This window comes from Penicillium argentinense (genome assembly GCF_028826775.1).
Source record: "Penicillium argentinense strain IBT 30761 chromosome Unknown utg000005l_segment0_segment0, whole genome shotgun sequence".
Lineage (NCBI taxonomy): Eukaryota > Fungi > Ascomycota > Eurotiomycetes > Eurotiales > Aspergillaceae > Penicillium > Penicillium argentinense.
Genome location: NW_026622664.1, coordinates 4,832,434 through 4,856,484, shown reverse-complemented (window position 1 = coordinate 4,856,484; position 24,051 = coordinate 4,832,434). Strand labels below are relative to the sequence as shown.

Here is a 24,051-nt window from a genome sequence, read left to right as displayed (position 1 = left end):
GAGGTGACTGGAAAAAGTGCTACGTATTAGTAGAAACAAGTAAGCGAGATTAAGATCACAACGGTATGTCGTATTCCAATCCAGTTACAGAACAATATACACAGCTTTAGTGTACATGAAACAGAAAATGTAACTGTCGGCGGTCTTCATGTTGTGCGCATAGGGACCGAAGTAGAGGGCAAAGGCAACGCAGCCTTTTCGTCCTCCTCGAAAACAGCCCTCTCAAGCTTCTGCGTCATCGATGCACAGAATGTATCGACGTATGCAGTCCACACCGCTGCACAGGCATAAACAATTCCGATCCAAATGGGAATACAAATGGATACGACCCACGGCGGGCGTAGATGCAACCACTCTCGATCATCCTCAGTCGCAGCCTCGCCTCCCTCCCAGGGCTGACCACTGATTCCATAAAGCATCCAAACCAGCACCACACGCAGCAAGGTGCCGTGAACGAGGTAAACCGCGAAGCTTTGTTTTCCGAGCCAGAGCAGCAGGCGATTCGAGAGAAATTCCTTCGTAGAAGGTGATACGTAAATTGCGAGAATCATCATGTCAAGTCCGAGGGCTGAATAGCGTTTTCCAATATTGACATCTGGTGGGAAAATGTACTCGGACGCCTTGAACATGATATCAGACCATGATGCCCATTCTGGGTGCTCGCCTGGATATGAAGCAACGAGGAGTCCAAATATCGTTAGTGGAATGGAAATCATCTTGCGACCGTATGGGTGGTTCTCGATCCAGCCTCTAACCGTTGCGTTGTAGGACATGTCGCTGAGTAGCATGCCATAGACAGCTTGCATTTGGAACGTTTCTGTACGAATTATGTCAGTCGTTCCATTTTTGAAATGAGAATGGTTCCAAAAAAAAAAAAGAGATCCTTACCTGTATCAGGTGCAGCATCTTGATGGAAGTATAAAATCATGCCGATGTAAACCACCATCCTGTATCGGAATCGCATGAACATGGTGGCAAATAGCAAGAGATAAATCAGCATCGATGTCTCAAGCAGAGGCAAAAGAGCCCACTGGTGGTCATCATAGACCATGTATTTAGTGGTCCAAACGGACAGAAAGTTCTCGCCCAATCGAATAATCTCCTTCCAAAGCGAATCCTCCACTTCCGGAGCAGCATAACGGCACCACCAACAATCTGATCGATTGGCAACAGTGAATGCACCAAACTGGGCAACGGTCCACGAGATAGCCATAGCAATTGCCGCAGGGAAGATCAGGCGCGGGGGTCGGCGGAATGCGCTTTTCGAAATAGTCGTAAAGGAGCCCATGATATCGCCTCCTCGGGATAGTTTCAGTGGCTTCAAGGCGCAAACGTACCCAGTGAGAAAGCCAAATATTGTGACGCCGATTCGACCTTGCCATGGAATGCGTAGAATCGGCCATTGTAGAATTCGAGGTGTTGCATCTTCATTGTCTCTCGGGGAGAAAAGTTCGTAGTCCCAGCCACGAGCGAGGTGGGTGAGGATTACGATGAACGAAGCGATTCCGCGGAGGCCCTAGAAACAGAACGCATGTCGTTAATGTATAGAACTCATCTTCACCAAGATTTCACATACGTCAATCCATTTGACACTTTTGCGCGGGTCGCCTTTGGTCGACGTGCCTCCTTGGTTCCCCAGAATGACGGCAGAAATCGGAGCGGGCATAGATGGCGTGGGGAGATTGTCTCGCAAACGAGTGTACAGGTGGGAGGCCTGGAAATACGCCATGGTGACGGCTGGTCCCAATTGAATCAGTCAAGTCACAATCATTTATGGCGTGAAGAAGGTGTCGAAGCTGATGGTATCAAGAGCGGCCAAACCGGCGGAAGAAAGTCGTCGAGGGAGGCGGGTGATGCTGCGAGAAGTGAGTCCCCAAGTGCGTAAGGACTGACGCTGAGAAAGGAATAGCTTCCCCTCCCTCTCAAAGGGGCGGAGATAATAGAAGAGATAGTGTGTACAGGAATATCCTCCTGCTGGAAGAACCAATCCGCCAAGAAAGAAGGGGCTACAGAAGAAGCAGGCTCTGACGCGACACAGACAAACTTCGAAAACCTGCCGAAGGGCTCTGTTCCCGATGTAAATAATACATCGAGAAATAACGAACACCCCTCTAGGGCTACGATAGCGCGATCTAGAGCCCAGTGCAAGTCATATCTACGCGGGCTAGAGCCGGCTGGATGTGTTTATGGACATCGTCATGAGCGAGGGGTATCGCGTCGTCGATGGGATTGGTATGCCAGGAGGGTGAGGGCTTGCCATGCAGAAGGTTCGAAGGACGCGGGTGGTGTTTGGCCCTTGCAGCAAGTAACATACTACATTTTAATATTTTATGGACCAGACCGGGTTAGCCCAGCGGGCGGCGATCTGCTTATTGGGCTGGGCGATCCACTCTGGGCAGTTTATCTGGATTCGGCCGTGAGCTTATATGGGATTGTGGGGTTGGACCCTGGACCCTGATTTCGGATAGCATCTCTGAGGGGGTTGACATAGTCTTGTTTGGGATAGATTAGAGCTTGCTGCTTGTTCCTGGAAGGATGAGAATTGGACATTTTTCCACTCCATGCGAGTCTGTTCCTTGCCAAGGAGTGCTGGCCTCCTAGATCGACAGATGAATCAGATGCACTGGAATGTGCATTCTAAATTTGGAATTATGCTACGTAGTACACCAGCCGAGGTGCCGATAAATAGCAGTATGGAATGTAGCACGCCACTGGAACACTCATATTGAACAGAAGGGGCACATAGCAGAAGCTGGCAATAAAATCAATGGTATCAAGTTTTGTGTCATGAAACAAAAGAAAACAGCGAATGAGAACAGCCCGGTAGTGCCTTTAACGGAAGAGTCTGCGACCACCGACACTGCCAGAATTCCATGTAAAAGCACCTCTAACACCGAGATTTTCCAGACTCAGTCCCGAATAGCCAACGCCGCCGCCTTCACCGTCACGCTTGATGCGTCGCACCGCCTCACGCAAATGCGAGGGAAGAAGTTGGCCGCGGTGGGGATTAGGAGGAGGTCGGAATTCCTGGCGAGGCCGGGCGGGGGCAGGGCTTCCTGCTGAGATATGGGCGAGATTTGGGTCAGATGGCTCTTTCTTGACTCCATTATTAATAGCAGACTCAGAGCCCGGCCCCGGGATGGGAGTCCCCGACTGTGTAGGCGTCGCTGTCTTGGACTGCGCAGCGGCACCGTCAGCTCGAGCTTGAGCGACCTGTTCGGCAGCTGCCTCCTCGGCTTCAAAAGCGTGACGGGCGGCGAGATCGTGAGCATCCGCCCACTCAGCTTGGATGGTTCGTGCCTTCTCGGTGATTTCACCGGCGAAAACTTTGGTAAAGCCATTGACGGTCGTGACGACGCTAGCCGGAACAGACTGTGAGAGCGCGTGGTTGACAATGCGACGGAGCGACTCTTTTCGAAGCTTAGCCCGCTTGAACAAGTTGTATCGATCTGATTGTTCACGATTGAATGCATCCACCAGGATCCTGTACATTGAAAAAAAATTCCAGTTAGTTACTTGGTCAAATCCTTTCGTAGTAAGAGGGACATCATACGCAAGATTCTTCTTCTCGGCCTCCGTATCAGTGGTACCCTCTTCTCGACCCAAAAGCTCTCCCTCATCATCGTCATCGTCGTCATCGTCATCCGCATTTCCTGCGCCGCCGCCGCCTCCCATACCGCCCCTCACAGAACCTTCGGCATCAACCGATCCCATCCGCGTTGTATCGCCAGCTCGGGAACTCAGCGCATCCTCACGCTCGCGCTCGCGCTCCTTCTCCGCCTTGCTCTTGCGACCGCGCTTCTTGCCTCGTGCTGCACCCGCAAAGACACCGTCCGCGCTTGTTCCACCCATGCTTCCGGTATAGCTTCCTGTCACGCTGCCGGCATCGCTGGTTGCGCCGAAGCTGCGCTCCGCTGTGTCCATGTTCGCTGGGAAGGAAGTTTGGCGGAGTGGGTGCACGCGCGCTTTCTTTCCTACCGGTTGCGAGGAGACTGAAGAAATGGAAGGCCGCTTTAAAGGATTGGGCGATTGTTGGTAGGGCGGTGGTGAGGACATCTTGACGGTGGGAAGGCCTAGGTATTTTTTTAAGAGTTCGTTCGAAGTGAATGTTAACTCCTGGGAGGAGTGGGTTCCGTCAAGGTCGAATCCGTTCTATTGAATGAGACGTGACGAAAGATGGAAGGAGACACGGGCGCGCGGGTTTCACTGCTGCGGAGCCGGATTCAGGAGATCGAGAGCAACATCGGTGTAGCAGGAGATGAGGAAGTATCCGGTATCGGTTCACTTAAATTTCGAATTTCAGACAACGGTGTAGGGTGATGGCCAGCTGCTCGGTAAACCGAAAGTCCACTGTCGCGCGATATAGTGAAGGTCAATCCGATACCGCGAGCTGCCACCAATCCGCGACCCTCCCGTCACCGCCTTCTGTATTCAGATAATAGGTACAACGTTATGGCCAGGGTATCTACAGCTTGAAGCGAACTCGGCATATTCGACTAATTGGCGTTTATAAGTTACCATACAGTCTCTCTACTTGGGTAAAAAAGGGTTTGATGGCAAATAATAACATAAAAGTGCATTATGAAAAGAGAATGGCTGGAAAAGTCACAGGAAAAAAGCCCCGAAAATCGCTGATGGAGTCCAGCTGAAGCATCAATAAGGGAACGAGACGCTTGGTGCATAAATATGCAATGATGCCTATGATGTAAAGACAGGAAGGGGCAAAGTACACATAAAGAGAACTTAAAGTTGAGAAGATAAAAAGCTGTGCAAATACGTCGAGTATAATCGACGGGCTAGCACAATAACTGGAAGAGGCCGGCCAGAGGAGAGTAAAACTGGCGGGAGTCCGAAGAGCTCAACGAGAGGTAGAGCTTTTAGAACTTCTCTCCGATCCGGGGTGCCCCCCTTCCAGTCGTTGCGCTCATAGTAGCGGAACACAAGATCGTAGCCATTCAAATCGTGCACAATACGGTCGACACGGCGGTAGCCTTCGACATGCTCCATCTTGGGGCTGCGGCGCAAAGCCTGGCGTTGCGAGTGAGCGGCCTCGTGGAAACCGTTCACGTCGGCATCAAGCTCCTCAGCAGAGGGCTTGGTCTCGAACAAGGTGATGCTGAAACGACCAGGCTTGAAGATGTTGACAACCTGCTGGATAATGTCGTGCGTGGTCTGGCCATTCTGAGAGTGCGGCACATTGGTCTCGAAGGACGCGTATGAGCAGTGCGGCTCGGGGGTGACATGCACGGTGAAGTAGTGGGTCGGTCCCTTGTTCTCCGGAGCAGGCACAACACCGTTGGCGGAGAAGCCACAGGGCGTGAAGAGGTACGCATCGATGCGCGCATCGGGGAACTTGGCCTTGGGGTACACGTCCGAGAGACCGCACGATTCCGAGACCACAGTACCGAGAGCATGACCCTCCGTGGTAAGTTCCGGCGGCAAGATCCCGCTGTCCTTCATGTCCATGTCATCTGGATCAGAGCAGTTGCTGAAAACATCCAAATGCTCAACACCTTCCTCCTTGTCAAAGTTGCGGTAGCGCTTCTCGGCCACAGCAGTGGCATTGTCCAGATAGAACTGCTTCGCATTCTCCTCGTCCAAATCAGTCATCAGAACCTCCAAAGTCTCATCATGCTCGTCACAGTCGGCGGAGACAGGTGCGCTCTTGGGGAATTCGAGGACCTTGGTCTCGGTTTCAACAAATTCTACCTCCTCTTGAGGGCTCGCCGGTGGGGTGAGCAGAGTGTGAGGCTCAGTCAGGTAGAGGTACCAATGCTCGCCGTTCATCTTGCCGATCATGTAGGCGCTGCCATTAAGGAACAACTTGTCCATGGTACGAACTTCATCACGCCAGCTGCGGTGAGGGCCGCGCTGACGGTCAGGGAACAGGAAGTTCTTGCGGCTGTAGAAGACCCGGTAGGGAGCCGCAGCGATGGTAATTCCGCGAGATGCGGGAGCCGTGGCGCGCGGGAAGCCTGCGAACAGAGCAGCGATCTCCAAGATGCGAGGGAGACCAGACAACAGAGTAGTGGTGCCGCAGGTCTTCAGGATCAGCTTGTGTGGCCAGACAAACATGCTAGACTCGGACAGCAGATAGGCATCGGCGTCCTCGGAGGAGACAATGGAGAGAACTTGGCAGTTGACAAGGTCGAGCATGTCCTTCCAGATGTCGCTGGGGACCTTCTTTAGGCCCTCAGGACCAGCAGGGCCGAGCTCAGAGGCCGATGGCGCAAACCACACCTCGAGAAGCTTTTCGGGACCTGGATTTGAGAGCTGGTTAGTAATTGTGCATATTCGATAGCATGGTGATGTTGACTAACCTTCGAAGGCATTGGTGGAGTCTAGGTCCTGAGTGGCCTCATAGTTGATGGTCAGAGAAGGCGTCCCGGCAAACGAGGACGGCGAGGTGGTGTAATTCTTCGGAATACCGACGTAAACCATTTCCGTGTAATGATGCAGCCGAGGCTGGAACCTTTTGAACACTGAACGGAATGAAGAAGGTGGAGGAGACGTCGGACCGCCCTAGGAACCGTGTGATGGAGACAAAAGGCTTTAGAAGCACTGTCTACTTACCCAGACGAACAAGGGGGCGGTGCCCGTCTGAGAAGAGAAGGCCCTTGGGACAGAAAATAACTGGCTGACAGACCAGCGAGATGTAAAACCCGAACAGACCTGAAGGGCCGCTAGGGAGGGAGAAACGCGAAGGCGAGGAAGAAGATCGTACAAGGAATGGTGACGATCAGTCCGGTACCCTCGTGCTGGAAGATACCGATACCGGTGAAAGTATCGGGTCTAGCAGACGAGAGTATCTGCTCTGGTAGAAGGTAGTGGGAAAAGGTGGTGGCGGAGAACGACTTGCGTGAGTCGTGTTATCTAGGCCTGGAGCGGGAAAGCAAAGTCAGTAACGACCATGGAGCTCGGAAGATAGAAAAGGTAGAAAGTAAAAGGCAAGGGGGGGAAATCGTCAAGACCCAATTGCTTTTGTACAAAAGCAAGTGCTGTGGTCCGTTCGGATCTATCACAGCCAAACGGGAACACGATCTGCATGTTGCAGATTGTTGTAGGACAAGAAACAATGGGGCCATAAGAATATGCATAGCACACGTACTTCGCAGGCTTGGACAGGAATCGCAGAAGAACCTTCGGGCTCATAGAAGGCGGGCAAGAAAGTGCCGACTTAGTATTGCACGATGTCGCGCGAGGCCACAATCGTGAACATTCGTGAGGGGCAAAGAAAAAAATGGACACGCGAATGTCGGTCAGACTGTGCAGAAGCCCAAGTCTAGTGCCCGAGTGCAATTGATTTCTCCGGGCGCAGGTCGAGACGGATCAGGGCTTGCTCTCTCGGGTTTAGTTGGTCAAAAATTCCGCCGGTAGTCGATTTGAAGACCTCGAGAGGAGGGGTGACAGCTGCAAAATGTTTGCCGTACTGAACGTTTTCGTTGGTAATGAGCGATTTTATCTGTGGGCCCGGGCTCGTGGGGCGCGATCAAAATCTGACATCAGGGAATGAGCGCCTCCGTTAGTGGTGTTCGCCTGCAGTCGAATTGACGACCGGAACTGGGGACACGTTACACACCGGAAGAGCAGCACGAGAGAGGTAGAGATTTCGAGTAGAAGACAACGAATTCTGAACAGAGCGAAAAAAAGAAGAGGAAAAGGCAAAGTGAACGCGAAGGCAATCTGAATCGGGCCTCACACGAGCGGTGAGGAGCGGCAGAACTGGGGGGTGGAAGTACCTCTTCGGGGAAAGTACGGCTGGGAGGTACCGAAGGTTGGTGCCTGGCGGAGCGCGACGATCGACGACGGGAACCGCCGCGATAGGCTGGTCCGCACGCGGGGTTCGACAATTGGAGTCCCGAGCACCTCTTTTTATGGAAAACCGGTCGAGTTGAGTAATTACATACCTCGATCGCGGGGCCTAGAATCCGCCATGGGAAACGTCATTGTCATAGCTACTCCAGGGATCCTCCTCAACGCCGACTCAAGAGCGAATACAGTCTACCATACACTTTGCAATCGACAGGAATATGGAACGTCCTGATCCTTTCGTGAATATTGAATCACATCAAGTTTCTTTGCCACCCCTTTCACGCCATTGGAACATGTTTTAAGATACACAGGAGCAAAAAGAAAGAGGTGCAAAATAAAAATTAAAAAAAAAAAAAAATAAAACTGAGCCTCTAGGCTTCCAGGATGCAATGGGCCAATTGGACTTCGTTGGCCTCGGCAATGCGAGTCGCGATCAGATCGCCCACTTTTTCGGTCAGTTTAGACCGCAATTCATCAGTCACAGCTGCAGGATGTCCATTCGCCAAGGCAGGCTGGCCAGCAAGCAGCGACGTCAGCACGGCCACGAGGGCGTTCAGAACGCGTTCGGCGGCTGGTCGACGAGCTGAATCTTCGACACCGTCGCTGAGCAATTTGGCGTAGTCGCTGAGATTGGGGATAATCAGCACTCGCACCACCTCCGCTCCGCCCACGGCTTGCATTCCGATCACGGCTCCGTAGTGGGAACCAAATGGCTTGGACGGGTCTAGGAAGGTCTTCAGGCACGATCGCACGAGACGAGGCTTGAGCATGTGGGAGGAGTGGGAGTATTTCTTCGCGATGTGTCCGAGAAGGCTGGCTGCGAGGTCGCGCAGCGCGAATTGCTCGGCCAGATCGGGGGTGTTACCGAGTTGCCGGCCGATCAGGCAGGTCAAGATAGAAGGTACAAGGGAGGGGATCTAGGGCCATGTCAGTGTCGTTCAGACAAAGAAATAAAATAGGGATAAACTCACATAAGGGTCGACGTAGAGTGATGAGTTCTGCACCAGGGCTTCGGCCATGTGCATCACCTGGGTGAGGGTGAAGATGCTGTTGAGGTTATGAGTGACCTTTTCAGCAATGAACTGATTGAAGTATGGAACCAGCTGGTGCAGGCCCGGGTCCTCGCGCAGACTGGAATATCCGGATGTTCGGAATTCCTCGCTGTTCGCATCCAAGATAGCGCTGCACACCTTCTCAAAGTACAGTTGCAATTCCTTCGAGAGCACATGCTTCACCAGCGGCTTTACGGTTACATCTCCAGTACCGCTCATGGCAGCCAGTGTAGAATTGGCGTTTGGTCCCTTCGATGTAAGTTCGAGATTGCGAGAGTCGGACGAAGAAGGATTCTGGGGAATCGAGGGCTGCACGCCTTCCACGGCGAGCCAGTGGCCTGTAGACAAGAAAGAAGATTAGTCGCCATCATTGTACAATCGTAAAGGAGTATAGACTGACCAGTGAAAGTTACTTCGCGAGGAACCTTGGGTAGGGGCGCGTTGATCAGCTTCTCGAAATCCACCTCTTCATCCTCAACGTAGAACAGGGGCTGTCCAGGCCCCAATGAAGCCTCACCGAATCGCAGAGGACGCAGGGATTCGTACCCATAGAGAGGCTCGACATCGAGGTTTCGCAACGCAAGAGAGATGTCTTGGGTGGTGAGGATGGTGCGCTTCGCGTGGCGCATCGATTTGAGTGCCTCCTCTAGCACCTGCGCAACGCGGTATTCGACGTCGCGCGCAAGATTCTCGGTCACATCATGGTTGAGATTGTTGATACCGACAGACTCGGCGACATCGCGTATATTGTCTGGATTCCAGACGGACATGGTGGAACAGTGAAGGGCACGGGGATTGCGCGGATGGACGATCGGGAGGGTTCAGCGTGAAGCGACGGGAGGCGTGGTTGAGAGGGTAAATCAGAATTGGACGTCGTGGAATAGAGAAGAAAAGACCCGTCACATTCTGAGCACCAAAACACTTCACTTGCAACAGGAACAGTGAGGATTAGGGTGTTCACTGCGGCAAGTCCAGTGACTCCGGCGGCCATCCGATCAATTTGCGGCGGAAGCTGGGCGATAAGAGTGAAACTGCGTCTGTGGTTCTTGCAGCCGTCCGAATGAGCTTCTACTATCCCAGGGATCCAGCCGTGAACGCCATAATGGACCAAGTCGACATATTTGCGTTCTTACGAAATGACCAATTTCAGGCACATGGGATGCGTGGTCTCTACCAAGGTATCCATAGAAGCCAATTTTGATGATAAGATTTGAAGATGGGTAACATCTTGATTCTCGATTACGAGTTTATCACGCTGTACGTTCACCCAATTCGGCTTAGCAATGTGAAACTTTTGTTCAGAGCAACTGGAGCTTCCTATGGTATTATGGGTACTATCTAAAGAGACGGACAGGCTTTCGCACCAAAACAAGAGTGGAGAGTGTTGCAGCACTGCTCCTCCGGGTATCACAATAGACGCTCAACGGAAACAGGCGAGCTTTTACTTGGACTCCTCCTTGGAGTCATCCTTGGCAGTCTCCTTGGCAGGTTCGGCAGCCGCAGCGTCTTCCTTGGGAGCCTCAGTAAGCTCCTCAGTCTTGACGGGGACCCCGGCAGCAGCGTTTTGATCAGACACATCGGCGGGCTTGGTGTCATCCTTCTGCTCATTCTTCTGCTCGTCCTTCTTCTCAACCTTATCCTCCACCAGCTTGATCGACCGGGCCTCGTCCTTCAACTCCAGACCCTTTCCGCCGTAGGCCTTGGGAATCTTTTCCGCAATGGCAACAGGGAACTCACGAGCCAGATTGACGCCGTTGGTGATGGGGTGGAATTTGCGAGTGGTATTCTTGCTCAGGATAAGCTTCATGGCCGAGAACATCCAGCCCATGATGGCGGGGACATTGACGAAGAATTTCTCGCGGAGCAGCTCGGGATAAGCGGTGGAAAAGACGTCGATGGTCTTTTTCGTGGCGGCACGCACAGCAGGATCCATGCGGAAGAATTTGACGTTGAGGTAGTCGTGGACCTGGATCATCTGGTACGGGTCATTCTCGCCATCATAGTCGATCACAGTGGTGGCGTCCTTCATCTTGAGTTCTTGAACAGCCAACTCCATGAGAGCCGCGCGCCATTTGACAAATCTGGTCATGTTAGAGAGATGCTCGTTGTTTGGAATCGATACTGTTACTAACTCGTCTGAGTCACCGAAGGTCGCGCTCATATCCTTGACGGCTCCATAAATATTCCACGTAAACACGAGAGGGTGACCATCCTGTGCATAGATGGTCAAGTATCCCAGGCCTTCATATTTGCTGGCGGGATACTGGCCAGACTCGACCAGCGCCAAAGGATTCGTTTCCTTGCGCCACTCGAGTGCCTTGCTGAGCTGGTCTTCGGCGGCTTGCAGGTTACCCTCGTTGGCACGCAGGAACTTGATCAGTACGTTGACAGTAGGAATATCTTCGCTATCTTTCAGCAAAACGCCCCACATCTCATCGTGGCCGGTCTTGGAGAGAATGGCAGGAAGGTGGTCGAAGAATTCACTCAAGGAAGGAATACTCGTCAGGTACGCCGGCTTCTGGGGCTTTTGCTCCTCGGACTTGGTTTCCTGTTCGGGGGAGGCAGTGGCAGCAGGCTCAGCTTTCGCGGTCTCTTCGGTGTTCACCAGCTCGTCTTTGGCGGGTTCTTCAGTATTGGTTCCGGCCTCGGTGCCATTGGGATCGGCAGTAGCGGCCGGGGTCTCAGAGGGCTTGTCGGCCGATTCCACGACCTCCTGGGAGTTCTCGGCCTCAGCGACGGGGGTCTGTTCGATAGGCTTCTGTTCAGACATAATGGGTGTGCTCGGGAAAACAAGATGGTGGGAAGAAAGGAAGTTGAGATCAGGGGGAAAAAGAAGCAGGGGCGGCCTTGTTGACGCCCTATCAATCAGGGGCCCACCCGAACCCCACCTGTCATCCCGACCTACATTTCCACATTCCCACGCTAATTAAAGTACGGAGCGACATCGTCATCCCTCAAGGACTTTATTCAGACCCGACTATGATTGGCCCAAAATACGTCGAAAATAGAAATGCGGTGACTCGTGCAGATCGCCGGTGGGACAGCCTGGGCAGCTCAACAATCGTCCGACCGCCGATGCAAGTCTAGGCCCTGACAGGAACATCTTGGCCGCCTGGACCAAATTAGAACAATGATCTACCGACTCCAATTGGGCCAGAGGAGGGTTTCCATGGAAATCGGGAGCTTGCCGCGATTTAACGGTTCTTTTCAAAGGTTCAAATTGTTATGAATTTTCTGTTTCGGGACAATAGGAATAGTACTAGTACTAAGACCATTACACAAACCTCAGAGCGACATTGTAAGAACTCGAGGGCATACAATGATTACAGCAATTATGGAGAGCTATAATACGAACCTAAAAGCAACGGTATCAAGACTAGGGATTTTTATTCCTTTGCTCACGGAAGATCGTTGGAACTTACACTGAACTGGGAATTGGAGACGGAGGGCCAGCTGCCCGACATCGAGCCATGGAAATGCGTCTAAGATATCACAACTTTAATGATAATGTACTGCAAAAGACTCTGGGCCAAGGTTCCTTTCGGAAATATTACAATATTGCGAAAAGGCACCTCCCTTGCAATCACAGCGGCCCGCTCGATGTGATTCGTGATCGCTGCTTCGGAGAACAGGCCCTTTCGCGACGGAGACGATTCTGTTGCTTTGGTATAGCCTGAGCCGAAGAGCTACAAATAACTGAAAACGACCGCGATTATCCTGGCCATCCAGTCGATTGGCCAGGGCATGGGGTAGAAGACACCCATATAAGAGCACCGGATTGGCTTGAAAGCTCAGAAACAGAAGGCTGAAATGCTATCAACAGCAAGTCTCCGCTACAAGTTGACGCACATCTAGCGCCATTCACATCATCGCGTACTATCCATATTGTAGGGGCTGTTCAATCAGATAGTCGGTCTCTATTGAGCAGATAGGCTAATGAGGAATATTCATCTTCGTTGACTCTCGGTAAGATAGTCTAAATCCAGAAGGAAAGAGAAGAAATCCATTTTGTATGATTGTCACTGTCATCAAGCAAGAGCAAAGATCGAAGGGCCTGGCAAAACAGAAGACAGATTGGGAAAAGGATCCAGAAACGGAAAAAGGTTTAGGCGCTAGGGGAATATACAGATGACAAAATAAATGCAGGGATAAAAAGGATAAATAAGCAGAGCGAAACAGACGAAAGTCGCCATAAGGATGTTTTCCTCGCCTTAGACAGATATTCATAAAAATAAAAGGCAGATCTGGGATAATGGCAACTATTGGGCATTACGGAAGCGATCAGGGATCTGAGGCATAGGTGGTGGGGGACCAGCCTCTTCGTCGTCCTCTTCCATTTCGTCCAGCTCCTCGGGGTGCCTGAAAAAGGGTTATTAGTAACATATCAGGTTACTTGCGAAGATGGGAAGACTTACGCAAGCAGTTCTTTGATGTTTCTCATCTCGTAGTGCTTCTTCCGGTGCTCCTCAAACTGGCGGTGCTTCTCCTTTGCCTCATCCGAGGTAACGAGGCCATCACCATTGACCTCGTCACCAACGACAACATGCTTGTCGCTCTTGTGTGAGTCCATGCTCAAGCTTCGGTCACGGTAGATGCGAGGGTCCGATGTAGCGTCCGCGGGGCCGTGGTAAGAATCAGCTTCACCGAGCTCCAGGCCGGGAATGTCATCCTCGGAGACGCCCTTTTTGGGGTGGTTGGTGCTCTTGGAAGGGTTGTCGAGCTCGTCAACAACGATTTCCTGAGCATCAATCAAGCTTTCCTTGGCCTCTTCCAACCGCATCTCCTCGTCGTCCTCGGCGGGATCATAGTGCGGGGCGTATGGAGTCTTGGGTTCGTCGATCTTCATTTTCGCGGTACGATCCTGCTCAGCCAGGTACAAGTTGGCCTCGTCCCACTTGAGGCGAGGCTCGTTTTCGTCTTGGGCACTTTGGACGGATTGTCGGCGAGAACCTGAGCCGGGCCGTGTCGTCGAAGAGGACCGACGCCGGCCTGCGTTTTGCAGGGTGTTTTGGAGTGTGAGTTCCTTGGTGTCGGATGGTTCGGCGATGGTGGGCACCGGAATGGACTCGTTGGCTGCACCAGCGGGAGGCGCGGTCGTGTAGGACTTGGTGTTCTTGAGGATACCTAGCGCGTGGAGAAAAGACCTTCCTGTTAATTTCAGGGTCCTTGTGTGTTCGAGCTAGAGGTGCTTTAGAGGTGGAGAAAAAAGCTCACCCTTTGGGCGTGGGTGCACATCTTCGGCGCTGTGTGCCTTGGTCGGCATATGCGGTGCGGTTGTCATGGTGGATTGCTAGTGAAAAGAGACGAGAGCACCGTCCGATTTTCAAGTGGGCGCAGGCACGAAATCTTCCGGAGGGGTAGAAGAATGACTTGTTACCCGCTGTGTCAGATAGGCTGGTGGGCGTATTCAGCTGGAGTCGATGAGTCTGACGAAAGTAGTATTCAGCTTGGCCGGTACAGTATAGAAGAAATAAGCCAGGGATACGAACCCTGAGATGTGTAGAAGTCAGCTGCGACTTGAGGTCGAAGGGGGCACGTGGGGCCCGATGACGTCGACTTTGACGCCTGACGTCTTCAGATTGGTGCCTTAGGCAGGAACACCCGTAGGTTAACTAGCTAGGTTAACTATTTAACTAGTTAACCCGTCTCGCCCCGGGGGTTGTGGTTGACTCGTTCCTTGCCTGAACGATCCCTTCTCCGGGTCTGGTGTGAGTGTTAGTTAACTAGTTAACTAGTTAGGCACCTTTTCCGTAGTATCATGATGTTGCACTGTAGCATTGGTATATGCCAGGTGAAGCTGCTTATTTCAGGTTGACTTGCTGACTTGGAATGTGAATGCGTTGAGTGGGCTCTACATCGAATCATCATTGAGTAAGAAATAGATCTGATGTTGTACATTGGTCTCCCGGTCATCTATACACCCAGGAGCGCCCGGTACGCCCCTACAATCCTAGCATCACGGAAAAAAGGTAGAAGAATATGATTGTCCTCTAACACCAGATGAGTCGCCCAAGATGGGGGTATCGTTATATGCAAACAAGCAAGGCCCGCCTCGTGTAGCTAAACAATAAAGGAAATGGATGCAAAAGGAAAGAAAAATATATAAAGAATGGGAAGAGAAAGCATCAAGAGACGATTTCTCATGCAATAGAATCGAACTCTTCTCTTTCGCGGAGTCGGTTGCGCGCGAGAACGTCCCCCCGCTCGCAGACAGCTGCATCCAGTGCAGCGCCAGACACATGCTCTGAGGATCAGACTTGGAGTCTTTGCCACGCATGTACATCATCTCGGCCTTGAAAGTATCCCGTGGGCGGGTAAGTGGTAGCGTGACACGGGGAAGAAGTTCTGGATGAGTAAGATAAAGGATGGCGAGTTCGCGCTGAGCTACTGGATTTCCTTCTTTGGCAGTGACGATCCACATCGATGCCGCGTCTTCGATGGCGTGGCCAGGCCGAGGATAGAAATCTGATCCGGGCAATGGATGTCGGCACATGAGCTCTTGAGACACGATGCGATCTGCGATCTCAACCATGCTATTGCATACTTCATCCTTCAGGCTCAGTGCGGCAAGACCGAATTGGAGGAAGGCTGTACCGCGATCTGTCTTGCTCAGCTGGTCACCGGGAACAAAAGCTGAAATAAATTGAAGGTCGCGAAAAAGTGTCTTAGGCTTGACCTCCAGGATCAAGTCACGTAGGGTTGCCACAATTTGATCCTCAGATGGTGTGGAGTAGTCGGAGGATCGAGAGCCGCAAGTGACCGATGCAGCCGCAGTTGATGTAGGAAGCGCCATATTCAGGATGTTGTGTCCCGATGGCCGCGATTCCGAAAAACTATGGCGAGCGGCCCGGGTGAGTGGTCGGGGAGGATTCCGCAAGCCGTCGGTCCCTTCAGATGGGATACTTGGCAGTGCACCAGAGCCAATGGAATCGTGCGACGCGACGAGAGAGGCAACTACAAGTGATCTCAGGTCTCGGAGAGCATTGAGTTTGACGAAGGGGTTGCCGTGTCGAGAGAAAACCTCGATTAAGCGATGGAATACCGCCTCGTATGAGAAGGCTGATTGATCATCTTGAGGAGATTCTGAACTGGCCCTTGAGGACGCGTCATGGTCTTGCTTGTTGCGAGCACGGGTGGTTGTAGGTCCAAGAGACACGCTTCGCCGACCGCCTGTTGCCCGGCGATGCTCTTTCGCACGCCGTGAGCGATCTTCATAATCTACCCAGAATTTTTCAACGGCCGCGTGCCTATGCATTTGCACTCGGACGCGTGTTTCGTCGAGTTTGTTGGTGAACCAAGCATCTGTTTCACTCCCACAACTCCAGACGGGAGATCCCAGATCGCTCAGAAGTAGACTGGTGAGGGTCTGCTTCAGATCATCCATGAAAGCTGTCTTGCCGTGTGCTTTACGCTCAGAACGATGAGGCTGTCGTGTTGCAGTTTCACTGAACATCGAGGGTGGCCGCGACCACACGCTTGAGACACTGGTGGCATACATGGGGTGCCGCTGTGGCGCGGACCAGAAAGTACTATATGTATCGCCTGTTGAGGTGGAAGCAGCGCGACCAGGCGAGCCTCCAATGGATGGTAGGTCGATGAAAGGTATATCCCGTGCGGGTCGATATTTGTCTGACATGAGGCTTTGGATCGAGGACTTTCGACCTATGGTTGGGATGTCTTGAGAGACCCGTGACACTGAATCCGGTATTGGTATATTACCGCCAAAGTGTGGAGTTATATGTGCTGGGTCTTCACTCGCGGTGGTCGAAGGACGAGGTGTCGTTGGCATGGACAGTCCAGGGAAGGGTCTAGTCCCGTAGCCTTCGTACCTTGCTCGCTCTCGTTGGAATAGCTCACTGGCCCACAACACAGGCGTATCTGACATGGTCTCACCAACAAGACGATTGATGCTTGTCTGAACCTCGTAGCAGAATCTGTGAATGCGTTCTTCGCCCTTGCAGAAATTGTCGATTTGATTGTGGGCCAGCCACTTGCGAGTCAAATCTACCTGCTCATCGGACAACTTCTTCGGGCCACCTTGGCTGCTTGGCGCTTTCATCATATTCATAACCTGTACTTCGGGCTTCTGGAATAGACTTCCCCCTAGTGACCGTGCACCAGCGCGGGAACGGGGTTCATCAGGCAGGTCCATATACGGCCGGGCTGAGTAGATCATGGTTTTTAAGGCCATAGCCACATGTCGAGCCTCCTCATACCTCATGGAATTCTTGACATCGGTCATGTACCACATCTTGTTGCGAACTTTGGAAACAGTGGCCATCAAATCCTTGACTTGTGTGCGCAGCCTGCGAAGACTTTGATCCAGAGACACGAAGTCGCTTTCACACCGATCAATAATGGCTCGTGATTTGTTCAAAGAGCGAAGACATGAGTTATGCATGGGCTCTAGAATCCATGAATCAGTTCCGCCGGGTGGCCGATCGGGTGCATGGCCTTGTCGAAGTTGACGCGATGCATTCCACCAGTAATGTGCATTGACAAAATCAGAGGCGTGGTGGGAAGCAGCCATAGCTTGATTGAATCTTTGCCTCAGTGACTTTGATTTCGTCTCATGGGACATTGATTGGAAGCTGAAGTCATCTGCGTCATAAACACGGTTTTCCTGAACAAGTCGAACGATGGCTGTCTGTAGGGCCTCATAATTCTCTTCGAAACCCAAGCTGGTGGACTGAGCATCATCGTCACTTTCAATAACCGAGGTTCCTCGTGATCCACAATCGGGAAGAAGGCTCCAGGTAAGACTACAACCATCCTGGGCAAGAGAGAATATTGTCCAATTTTCGTCCGAGGGAGCCTCCAACCGGGAGCGTTCAGCCGGTTCCTCCAGACCTGACAGTTCGAAGCGAATTCGTGAGGCAGTCTGACTCATGCTGTTCTCTGGAATAGAAGTAGGAGATGTCTCAATGGAAAAGACAGAGCTACTTTGGGATGTGGGTCGTGGAATTGCATCGCGCGGCGAGCGGAAGAAGCCAGGTCCAAGACGAGAATCTGGGCGAATACCATAAGAATGCGATAGACCCGAGGACCAAGAGGGAACCCCTGTGGATGCCGGAGAGGTGTGACTGAAAGGAAGTGGTTGTGGGAAAAGAGCGTCTAGTAGTGTAAGTATATCGCTAGAAGATAGCAAGAGGAATCTTGACGAAGAGTTGCCCGAAGACGGGGTTGAAAAATCAACCGTGGCAGGCTCTGAAGGAGATGGCTGAAAGCAAGAGATCATATTGTCAACGTGTTGTTTAATCGTGGGTCGAAGGATCGAGAAATGATTCCTGCTTTGCTGTTAGTCCCTGCATAAATACAACGGAATAAAGAGGCGGAGATTGGTGTCTATGAAAACCCACATCGAACGCAGAACGGCAAAGACCTGGGAGTAGGCTCTCAAGCCAACCTGCCCCAGTAGCTTCTCACGAGCATCTTTGCGAATGTGGAAGTCCAGCAGTAACCCATGAGTCTGAAGAGTAAAAAGACCATTAGACTGGTTCTTGTTCGACTGATTGGAGAAGGTTCATACCTCTGGATAAGTCAAAGCGCTGTAAAGGAATTTTGGGAAGAACCACTGGACAAAAATGTACTCAAGAAAACGGCTGCGGTTGTCAGGGTTGTCCATTTTGAGGAGTACGGCCCTTGCAAAGCGAAGGACTGTCCGTGGGAAGCCACCATCCGGGTCATCAAGTACACGGAATAAGCCATCCACGGCAGAAGCAAAGAATTCTTCTGCGGCATCGGTCCGCAGGGGATCCAAGGCCTCGGCAGCAAAGTCCAAACCGGCAGGGGTGTCTATGTGTTCCAAGAGGAAAGCCCCGGTTTGCAGAATGTCCATGAGGTAGAGTTCAAACTTGGGGCGGGCTCTCCAGTTACTCCCAGTGGCCCAGGAAGACAGGATTTGGCCAATGAGAGGGTAGAATTTACTGCTGCTCTGGGACATTAGCTGAGCGCAGACGGACGACCACATATCCAGCCGTAACCTAGACTCCGGCGTCTCGGGTTCCAATGGTGCGGCAAAAACGTTACAAAGCAAGATAGACAGTGGGTCGGTCCGTTCAAAGGCATAGGCATGGTCCTTGAATGAGGTGGGCTGAGTTGAATTTCGATTAAAGGAATATTGGCCCCGAAAGGAGCGGGAAGAAGAAGGGAATGCAGGGTCTCCAGAGTCCAGGGTGGTGGCTGGGGCGGTAAAAGCGGCCAGTTGGGCGGAAGTAAAACTGCGGAGACGGTCGACCAGGAATTGCGGATCAGAGCGAACCAGTCGCAAAATCTCCAGTAAGTCCGCCCGGGACTGAGGACTTAATTGATGAAAGAAATCAGAAGAGCGATCGACTTCGGGTTCCGAGGGTGGTTCCTGATCGTCCGGCGATTCATCTCGGTCATCGCGCCATGCGCTGGATGCACACGACTCCTGAAGATCATAGAGCATTTGATAGAGGGCAACAAAATTGGCCTTGTCATCATGTTTGAGTGCTTCAACCAGACCGCGTTGAACTGTATTCCCAATACGGATCATGCGCGCCGAGACGCCGATGGAGACCTTGGTGGCACGGAGACGCTCTTCCAGTCGTTTCCTCTGGACCAGTTTGCGCTGACTTTGTCGAAAGCGCGTGGCAAAGTCCTCGAACGATACCTGGGCGTTGTCCTTTCGGGTCACCGTGAGCATCGCGGGGATAGTTGTGCGCGGGGCGCCTTTGGGCGTGATGGCCATGGACTTCTTGGGACTGGAACGGGCCGAGCCATCCAACTCACCTGGCCCCACGTCGCCATCCGCCAGACGGGCGGGCGAAGCGTCAAAGGGCATGGTCGCTGGCGGCGACGTTGATGGTGAAGGAGGAAGAGGCATCGATGCCGGGTCCGCCCGATGCGATGGATCGCAAGGTGGATCGGGCTGGAGAGCGGGAATCCGCACGGCTGGAGCAGATCAGATTGGATCAAATCAGGCACCGAAACGGGAGGAGGAGCCAGGGGGAGTGGGTTCCACCCCACGAAAGTCACTTCGTCAGGTGAGCACAGAGGGAAGAAAAACGAAACACATACTGCTAATAGATGCCAGTGAGGATGAGAAATGATCCTCTCGTTGATGGTCCACCATCTTGCTCTGGGTTGCGCCAACGAGCGGAGCGCACGATCGCGAAAAGCCCCCAAGCCTGGCCGCGGAGGGCGGATCCTTATCGCATGGTTCTATCGCGGGGTAAGACACCGGCGGGTGGTCATGGGAATGTTGACGCACCCGAGCGGAGGGGACGGAGCAACTGGCGAACGGGTCCAGGATGGAAACGGACGGGAGAAGACGAGCAGACAGGAGGAGAGAGGTCGACGGACGGGAAGGGGTATGAGAGGAGGTATAAAATCACCAAGTTGTCCTGGGACCAAGTCGGAGGAGAAGGGTCGACTCGAAGCGGACAGTTGCAGATGGCGATGTGTCTCGGAGGCATGTAGTACCGGAGCACTTAGCCAGCAGGTCACGGCCGGTCTGCAGCAAGGGGAAAGTCTGGCTGCAGAGTACATTGGCCGCGAGTACCGAGTACACGGCCACGATGCGCTGGCACTGCATGCAGGCGTGAGGTGGACAGCCCGGCCGCCACTGCTGATTCGCCCACGACCCCCCTTGGCCTCTGCGGAGTCAGCTTCTGCTGGACGTGGATCGCGTGCGGTGGCCAATCGTGGAGGCTGGCGCGCATGGAAACCCTGGGAGATGGTCGTAGCGAGGGAAATCGGATGCTGCGTGCCATGCTGTGGGGTGGGAGCCACCTGGGAAAAAAAAGGGAGCGACGGTGAGTGGAGTGGTCGAGACAAGCCTCCGATACATCACAACGCATCGTTGAGTCTCCATCAAATCAGGCTCGGTGCAGGGCGCTCGATCGGCCAACCCCGGGATGCAGGAGGTGTGTTCTCATGCACATAGCTAGTTAACTAACTTAACGTAGTGACGTTGGAGCTCTGCCTAATACCCTAGATACCGTGAACCTGAGAACTGACTACTAGCTTTACATAGCTTACGATATTATCATTTTGGCACTACTTTATACTACCACCACAATAGGAGGTAAAATTCGGTGGACCAATTCGTGGTCAGCAGATCAGAACGTCAAGAGTAATCAAGAACCGTTGCTTATAGATCTTCGAACCGCTGCTCAGGCACCCCTTCTTCGAGATCTCCACACTTTCTCAGCTAGTCAGTACTTCCCGTATGCCTGCGAATGAGAAGCCACATAAATATCAGAAAAGAGGGCCTTTGACTCGAGAATTTTCCTCTTGAGGAGCATGGGTGATCCATCATACAGAATGTGCACGGATCCATTTGTCGACGGTATTAGTAATCAAACGGCGGCAATGCCCCCAGGCGGTGTCAAGGATGCATCACTCGATTCACATGACTTCATAATTGATTCCAAGTCTCCCAAAAACTAAAGATGGAAGCTTCATCCATCAGTGCATTCATCAGTTCTCCATCACCCACATTCCCGAATGCGCCATCACCAAGTTGACTATAATCCGGGGCCTCAGCTTCCACAGGCGAGCTTTCAGGCTGCACTGTAGTCTTAGAAACCGAGGGTGGGCTAAAAGGCGCTCGAGGCGCAGAGTATCCCGGAAAGATCAGCTGAATGGCCTTGGTGAATATCGCGCGGTAGATCGAGCCGACCGTGTATGTTTTCTGAAGCTCCTCCATGACCAGCATGCACATTTCGAGCTTGTTGAGTCGGACCCGCTTAGAAAGTATGTCCCCAGTCTTGCAATGAAGCAAATGCACTTGCATTGCTGGGACGAGAAGTGGAGGACTTGATACGGTGGTAATGTCAGACAGGCACGGCAACATTATAAAGATCCATGTCAAGGAGACTCACGTCATAGGACCGGCAAATCCCAAGAGATTATCTTGAACTAGTGCGTCAAGTATCTCGTTGGTTTGAGACGCTGCTGCGTCCGCTCTCAGTCTCATTCGATGCTGCCATTCTTTACCAGCTGAGGAACTGATGTCGCTGGGGAGCTCCATGCACCAGGGCCGGTAGAAAGTAATCAGCATCGCCCTGTCAGCCTTCATCAGCACACATGTCCAGACAGGGGAATGGGTCAATACCCACCGGTAATGCAAATGGACATGGTTTGCATGAAACCTCGAGCTTGGCGTCAAACAACTCTCGTACTGGTCTGGCAGTCTGATTTGTAGCAGTTGTTTCTCGAGCGTTTCAACTTCATGTAACGATGGTTTGGTCCGCACAAGCCTGTAATTCATGGCCAATATTCTGCCAAGATGACAGCTGAGTTCAATAAGAATAATCCAGTATTCTGCCAATCGTTGTATGTCGCCTAGAGCGATGGGAACATGATTTGTCTCTCTTAAAACGCCACTGTCGAACAGCATGTCTCCAACTGAGGGCATGGGAATATCGCAGTCATCAAGATTGATGCGCAGGGGTCTTCCCAGGGTAAGGCCGAGCCAACGATCTCGAAAGAGGCAGCACCACCAAAGTCGCCGCCAGAAAAACCTCTGTCGGTCCGTAATGGAAGAGTTGTAACTCGATGTGCCAGGGTCTCGATGCAGGCCAAGAATCTGACAAAGGCTTATTGCAATGCCCGTCCAATACCATGGTGTGGTATGTTCTTCTATGTCCGAGTGCCAGAATCCCATGAGTAGCGACGACTGTAATAGAACAATATTACTCCTTTCATTGCCATTGTTGTACATGCACTATTCCAAGTAGTCAGCCAAAGACACATGTGTCACATTCGGGGAAGAAATAAAGGATGCTTCTCACTTTTGCTCGAGAGTACATTTCAAACCTCATTGCCCTTTTTGATGCGAAACCTTCCTCCTCGCAGATGCTTGTGGGGATAAACTGTATCTCTGGCTCAGCTCAACACAAGTCATGAAGTTGCTTTGATGACATACATTGACCCCGACAAAGAACAGGCTCCAGAGGAGTAATATGTTGTAATCCTGTAGCCTCCCAGCGGAATGATACTGTAAAAGCACGTCGGCTTCTACCACCGGAAGTATGGGATGCACATTGAGGAGATATGCCTCAATCATGCCATCACAGGCGCGTTTGCCAGGTAGTGTGAAAACTCCTTTCCTGCTAAGAAAATCACGGTCCTCATCAGATAGGCTTTTTCTGTGGGATGGAATAAGGAAATGCTTTGGTAGAGACTGGCCGGGTGAGCAAATATCGAGAGCCGAGGTTGGACCAGTCCATTCTCCTAATTCGATGTCAGCAAATTGTAAAAGCACAATTCGAGGAGGGACGATCTTTACCGGTATAATAGGGTACCTCCCCAGTTCTTTCTGGTTGGCCCAACGCGGCCGAAACGATCTCACGTCCGTTGCGCTCCTCATCTTCGATATTTGGAAACCTAGGATCGGAAACGCTATTCTCATCAAGCACATCCTGTGCCGATTGGACATGAACAGCGGGCAAATCGTCGGAACCGGTCGCCCCGGTGAATGAGGGATCTTGGCTAAGGCCAGGCATGAAGTTTGAGCCAATTGGCTGACTCTGTACCCGGCGAGCACGCCGTGGCGTTAGCTGGTTGAGCTGTTTGGGGCTGTTGACAGAATTGTCCTCATTAGCATCGCGGACAAAACAGTATGGGTTGAATTCTTCTAACAGTTTTGCCCGGTCCATATCCACAACACACTCAGAACCATCCTGGGTACAGCCAGCACAAGGTACACCAGTGACAGTCAAGCTGCAGCGCACTTTCCGCTGGCGACACGCCTGGCACGCAACAGCAGACCGATGGCGGCGCGTGCGAGGAGTTTGACTTGTTGGCGGCATGGCTTCCCGCGCAAATTTAGAATCCGAGGTTCGAGGATCATGGATAATCGGATTTGTTAACTAAGAAGTTATTCGGGATGTTGTTCAAACCTCGCTTCTGTGTTTCGTTGATCGGGTGCTCGGGACTTCCGGGAAATACATTCAGCTACCTCGGAAAGACCTCGGTATTGATGACGTCATCGGTTCGGGGTCCCGGGGTTTGCGATGAATCCGAACTGTGAATTGGTTTCGGATACAGATTCAATTTGACTCAGTTGTTGAAGAAGGAGCATATTGTATAGTTGCTATAACCTATTAACAGAGAATAAAGAACCTTGAAGGAGTTTCATGCTTCCACACCCTCGTCATGGCTTTGCTCAGATTATATAGAAGTAGAACCTTGTTCAAACATGCCAAGTTCGACG

At 52.1% G+C, this 24,051-nt stretch overlaps 8 protein-coding genes across 8 annotated transcripts; all 8 read right to left on the bottom strand.

Annotated features, from left to right (window-relative positions):
* Window positions 1-146: 146 nt before the first annotated feature.
* N7532_006610 (acyltransferase family protein) lies at window positions 147-1,729 on the bottom strand (the record flags this gene model as incomplete). Its single annotated transcript, XM_056619104.1, has 3 exons — window positions 147-817; window positions 889-1,516; window positions 1,577-1,729. The coding sequence occupies 3 exons, from the start codon at window positions 1,727-1,729 to the stop codon at window positions 147-149; spliced, it is 1,452 nt and encodes a 483-aa protein (XP_056475263.1).
* Window positions 1,730-2,832: 1,103 nt separating this feature from the next.
* Window positions 2,833-4,056, bottom strand: N7532_006609 (transcription initiation factor TFIID subunit 11 family protein; the record flags this gene model as incomplete). Its single annotated transcript, XM_056619103.1, has 2 exons — window positions 2,833-3,484; window positions 3,554-4,056. The coding sequence occupies 2 exons, from the start codon at window positions 4,054-4,056 to the stop codon at window positions 2,833-2,835; spliced, it is 1,155 nt and encodes a 384-aa protein (XP_056475262.1).
* A 687-nt stretch (window positions 4,057-4,743) lies between these two features.
* N7532_006608 (adenosylmethionine decarboxylase SPE2) lies at window positions 4,744-6,441 on the bottom strand (the record flags this gene model as incomplete). Its single annotated transcript, XM_056619102.1, has 2 exons — window positions 4,744-6,260; window positions 6,321-6,441. 2 exons carry the CDS (start codon window positions 6,439-6,441, stop codon window positions 4,744-4,746), a joined length of 1,638 nt encoding a protein of 545 aa, XP_056475261.1.
* Window positions 6,442-8,183: 1,742 nt separating this feature from the next.
* Window positions 8,184-9,634, bottom strand: N7532_006607 (TATA-binding protein-associated factor TAF6; the record flags this gene model as incomplete). The annotated part of the gene is made up of 3 exons (XM_056619101.1): window positions 8,184-8,729; window positions 8,784-9,202; window positions 9,265-9,634. The coding sequence occupies 3 exons, from the start codon at window positions 9,632-9,634 to the stop codon at window positions 8,184-8,186; spliced, it is 1,335 nt and encodes a 444-aa protein (XP_056475260.1).
* A 671-nt stretch (window positions 9,635-10,305) lies between these two features.
* Window positions 10,306-11,634, bottom strand: sfh5 (CRAL/TRIO domain protein; the record flags this gene model as incomplete). Its single annotated transcript, XM_056619100.1, has 1 exon — window positions 10,306-11,634. The coding sequence occupies one exon, from the start codon at window positions 11,632-11,634 to the stop codon at window positions 10,306-10,308; it is 1,329 nt and encodes a 442-aa protein (XP_056475259.1).
* A 1,489-nt stretch (window positions 11,635-13,123) lies between these two features.
* On the bottom strand, window positions 13,124-14,145 carry N7532_006605 (PP1-complex regulatory subunit GLC8; the record flags this gene model as incomplete). Its single annotated transcript, XM_056619099.1, has 3 exons — window positions 13,124-13,223; window positions 13,280-14,012; window positions 14,079-14,145. 3 exons carry the CDS (start codon window positions 14,143-14,145, stop codon window positions 13,124-13,126), a joined length of 900 nt encoding a protein of 299 aa, XP_056475258.1.
* Window positions 14,146-14,493: 348 nt separating this feature from the next.
* On the bottom strand, window positions 14,494-20,305 carry N7532_006604 (uncharacterized protein; the record flags this gene model as incomplete). The annotated part of the gene is made up of 6 exons (XM_056619098.1): window positions 14,494-14,567; window positions 15,024-18,151; window positions 18,224-18,333; window positions 18,394-19,781; window positions 19,908-20,051; window positions 20,101-20,305. The coding sequence occupies 6 exons, from the start codon at window positions 20,303-20,305 to the stop codon at window positions 14,494-14,496; spliced, it is 5,049 nt and encodes a 1,682-aa protein (XP_056475257.1).
* A 944-nt stretch (window positions 20,306-21,249) lies between these two features.
* Window positions 21,250-23,647, bottom strand: N7532_006603 (Zn(II)2Cys6 transcription factor; the record flags this gene model as incomplete). The annotated part of the gene is made up of 6 exons (XM_056619097.1): window positions 21,250-21,649; window positions 21,716-21,898; window positions 21,953-22,560; window positions 22,628-22,708; window positions 22,762-23,069; window positions 23,125-23,647. The coding sequence occupies 6 exons, from the start codon at window positions 23,645-23,647 to the stop codon at window positions 21,250-21,252; spliced, it is 2,103 nt and encodes a 700-aa protein (XP_056475256.1).
* Between the last annotated feature and the right edge of the window lie 404 nt (window positions 23,648-24,051).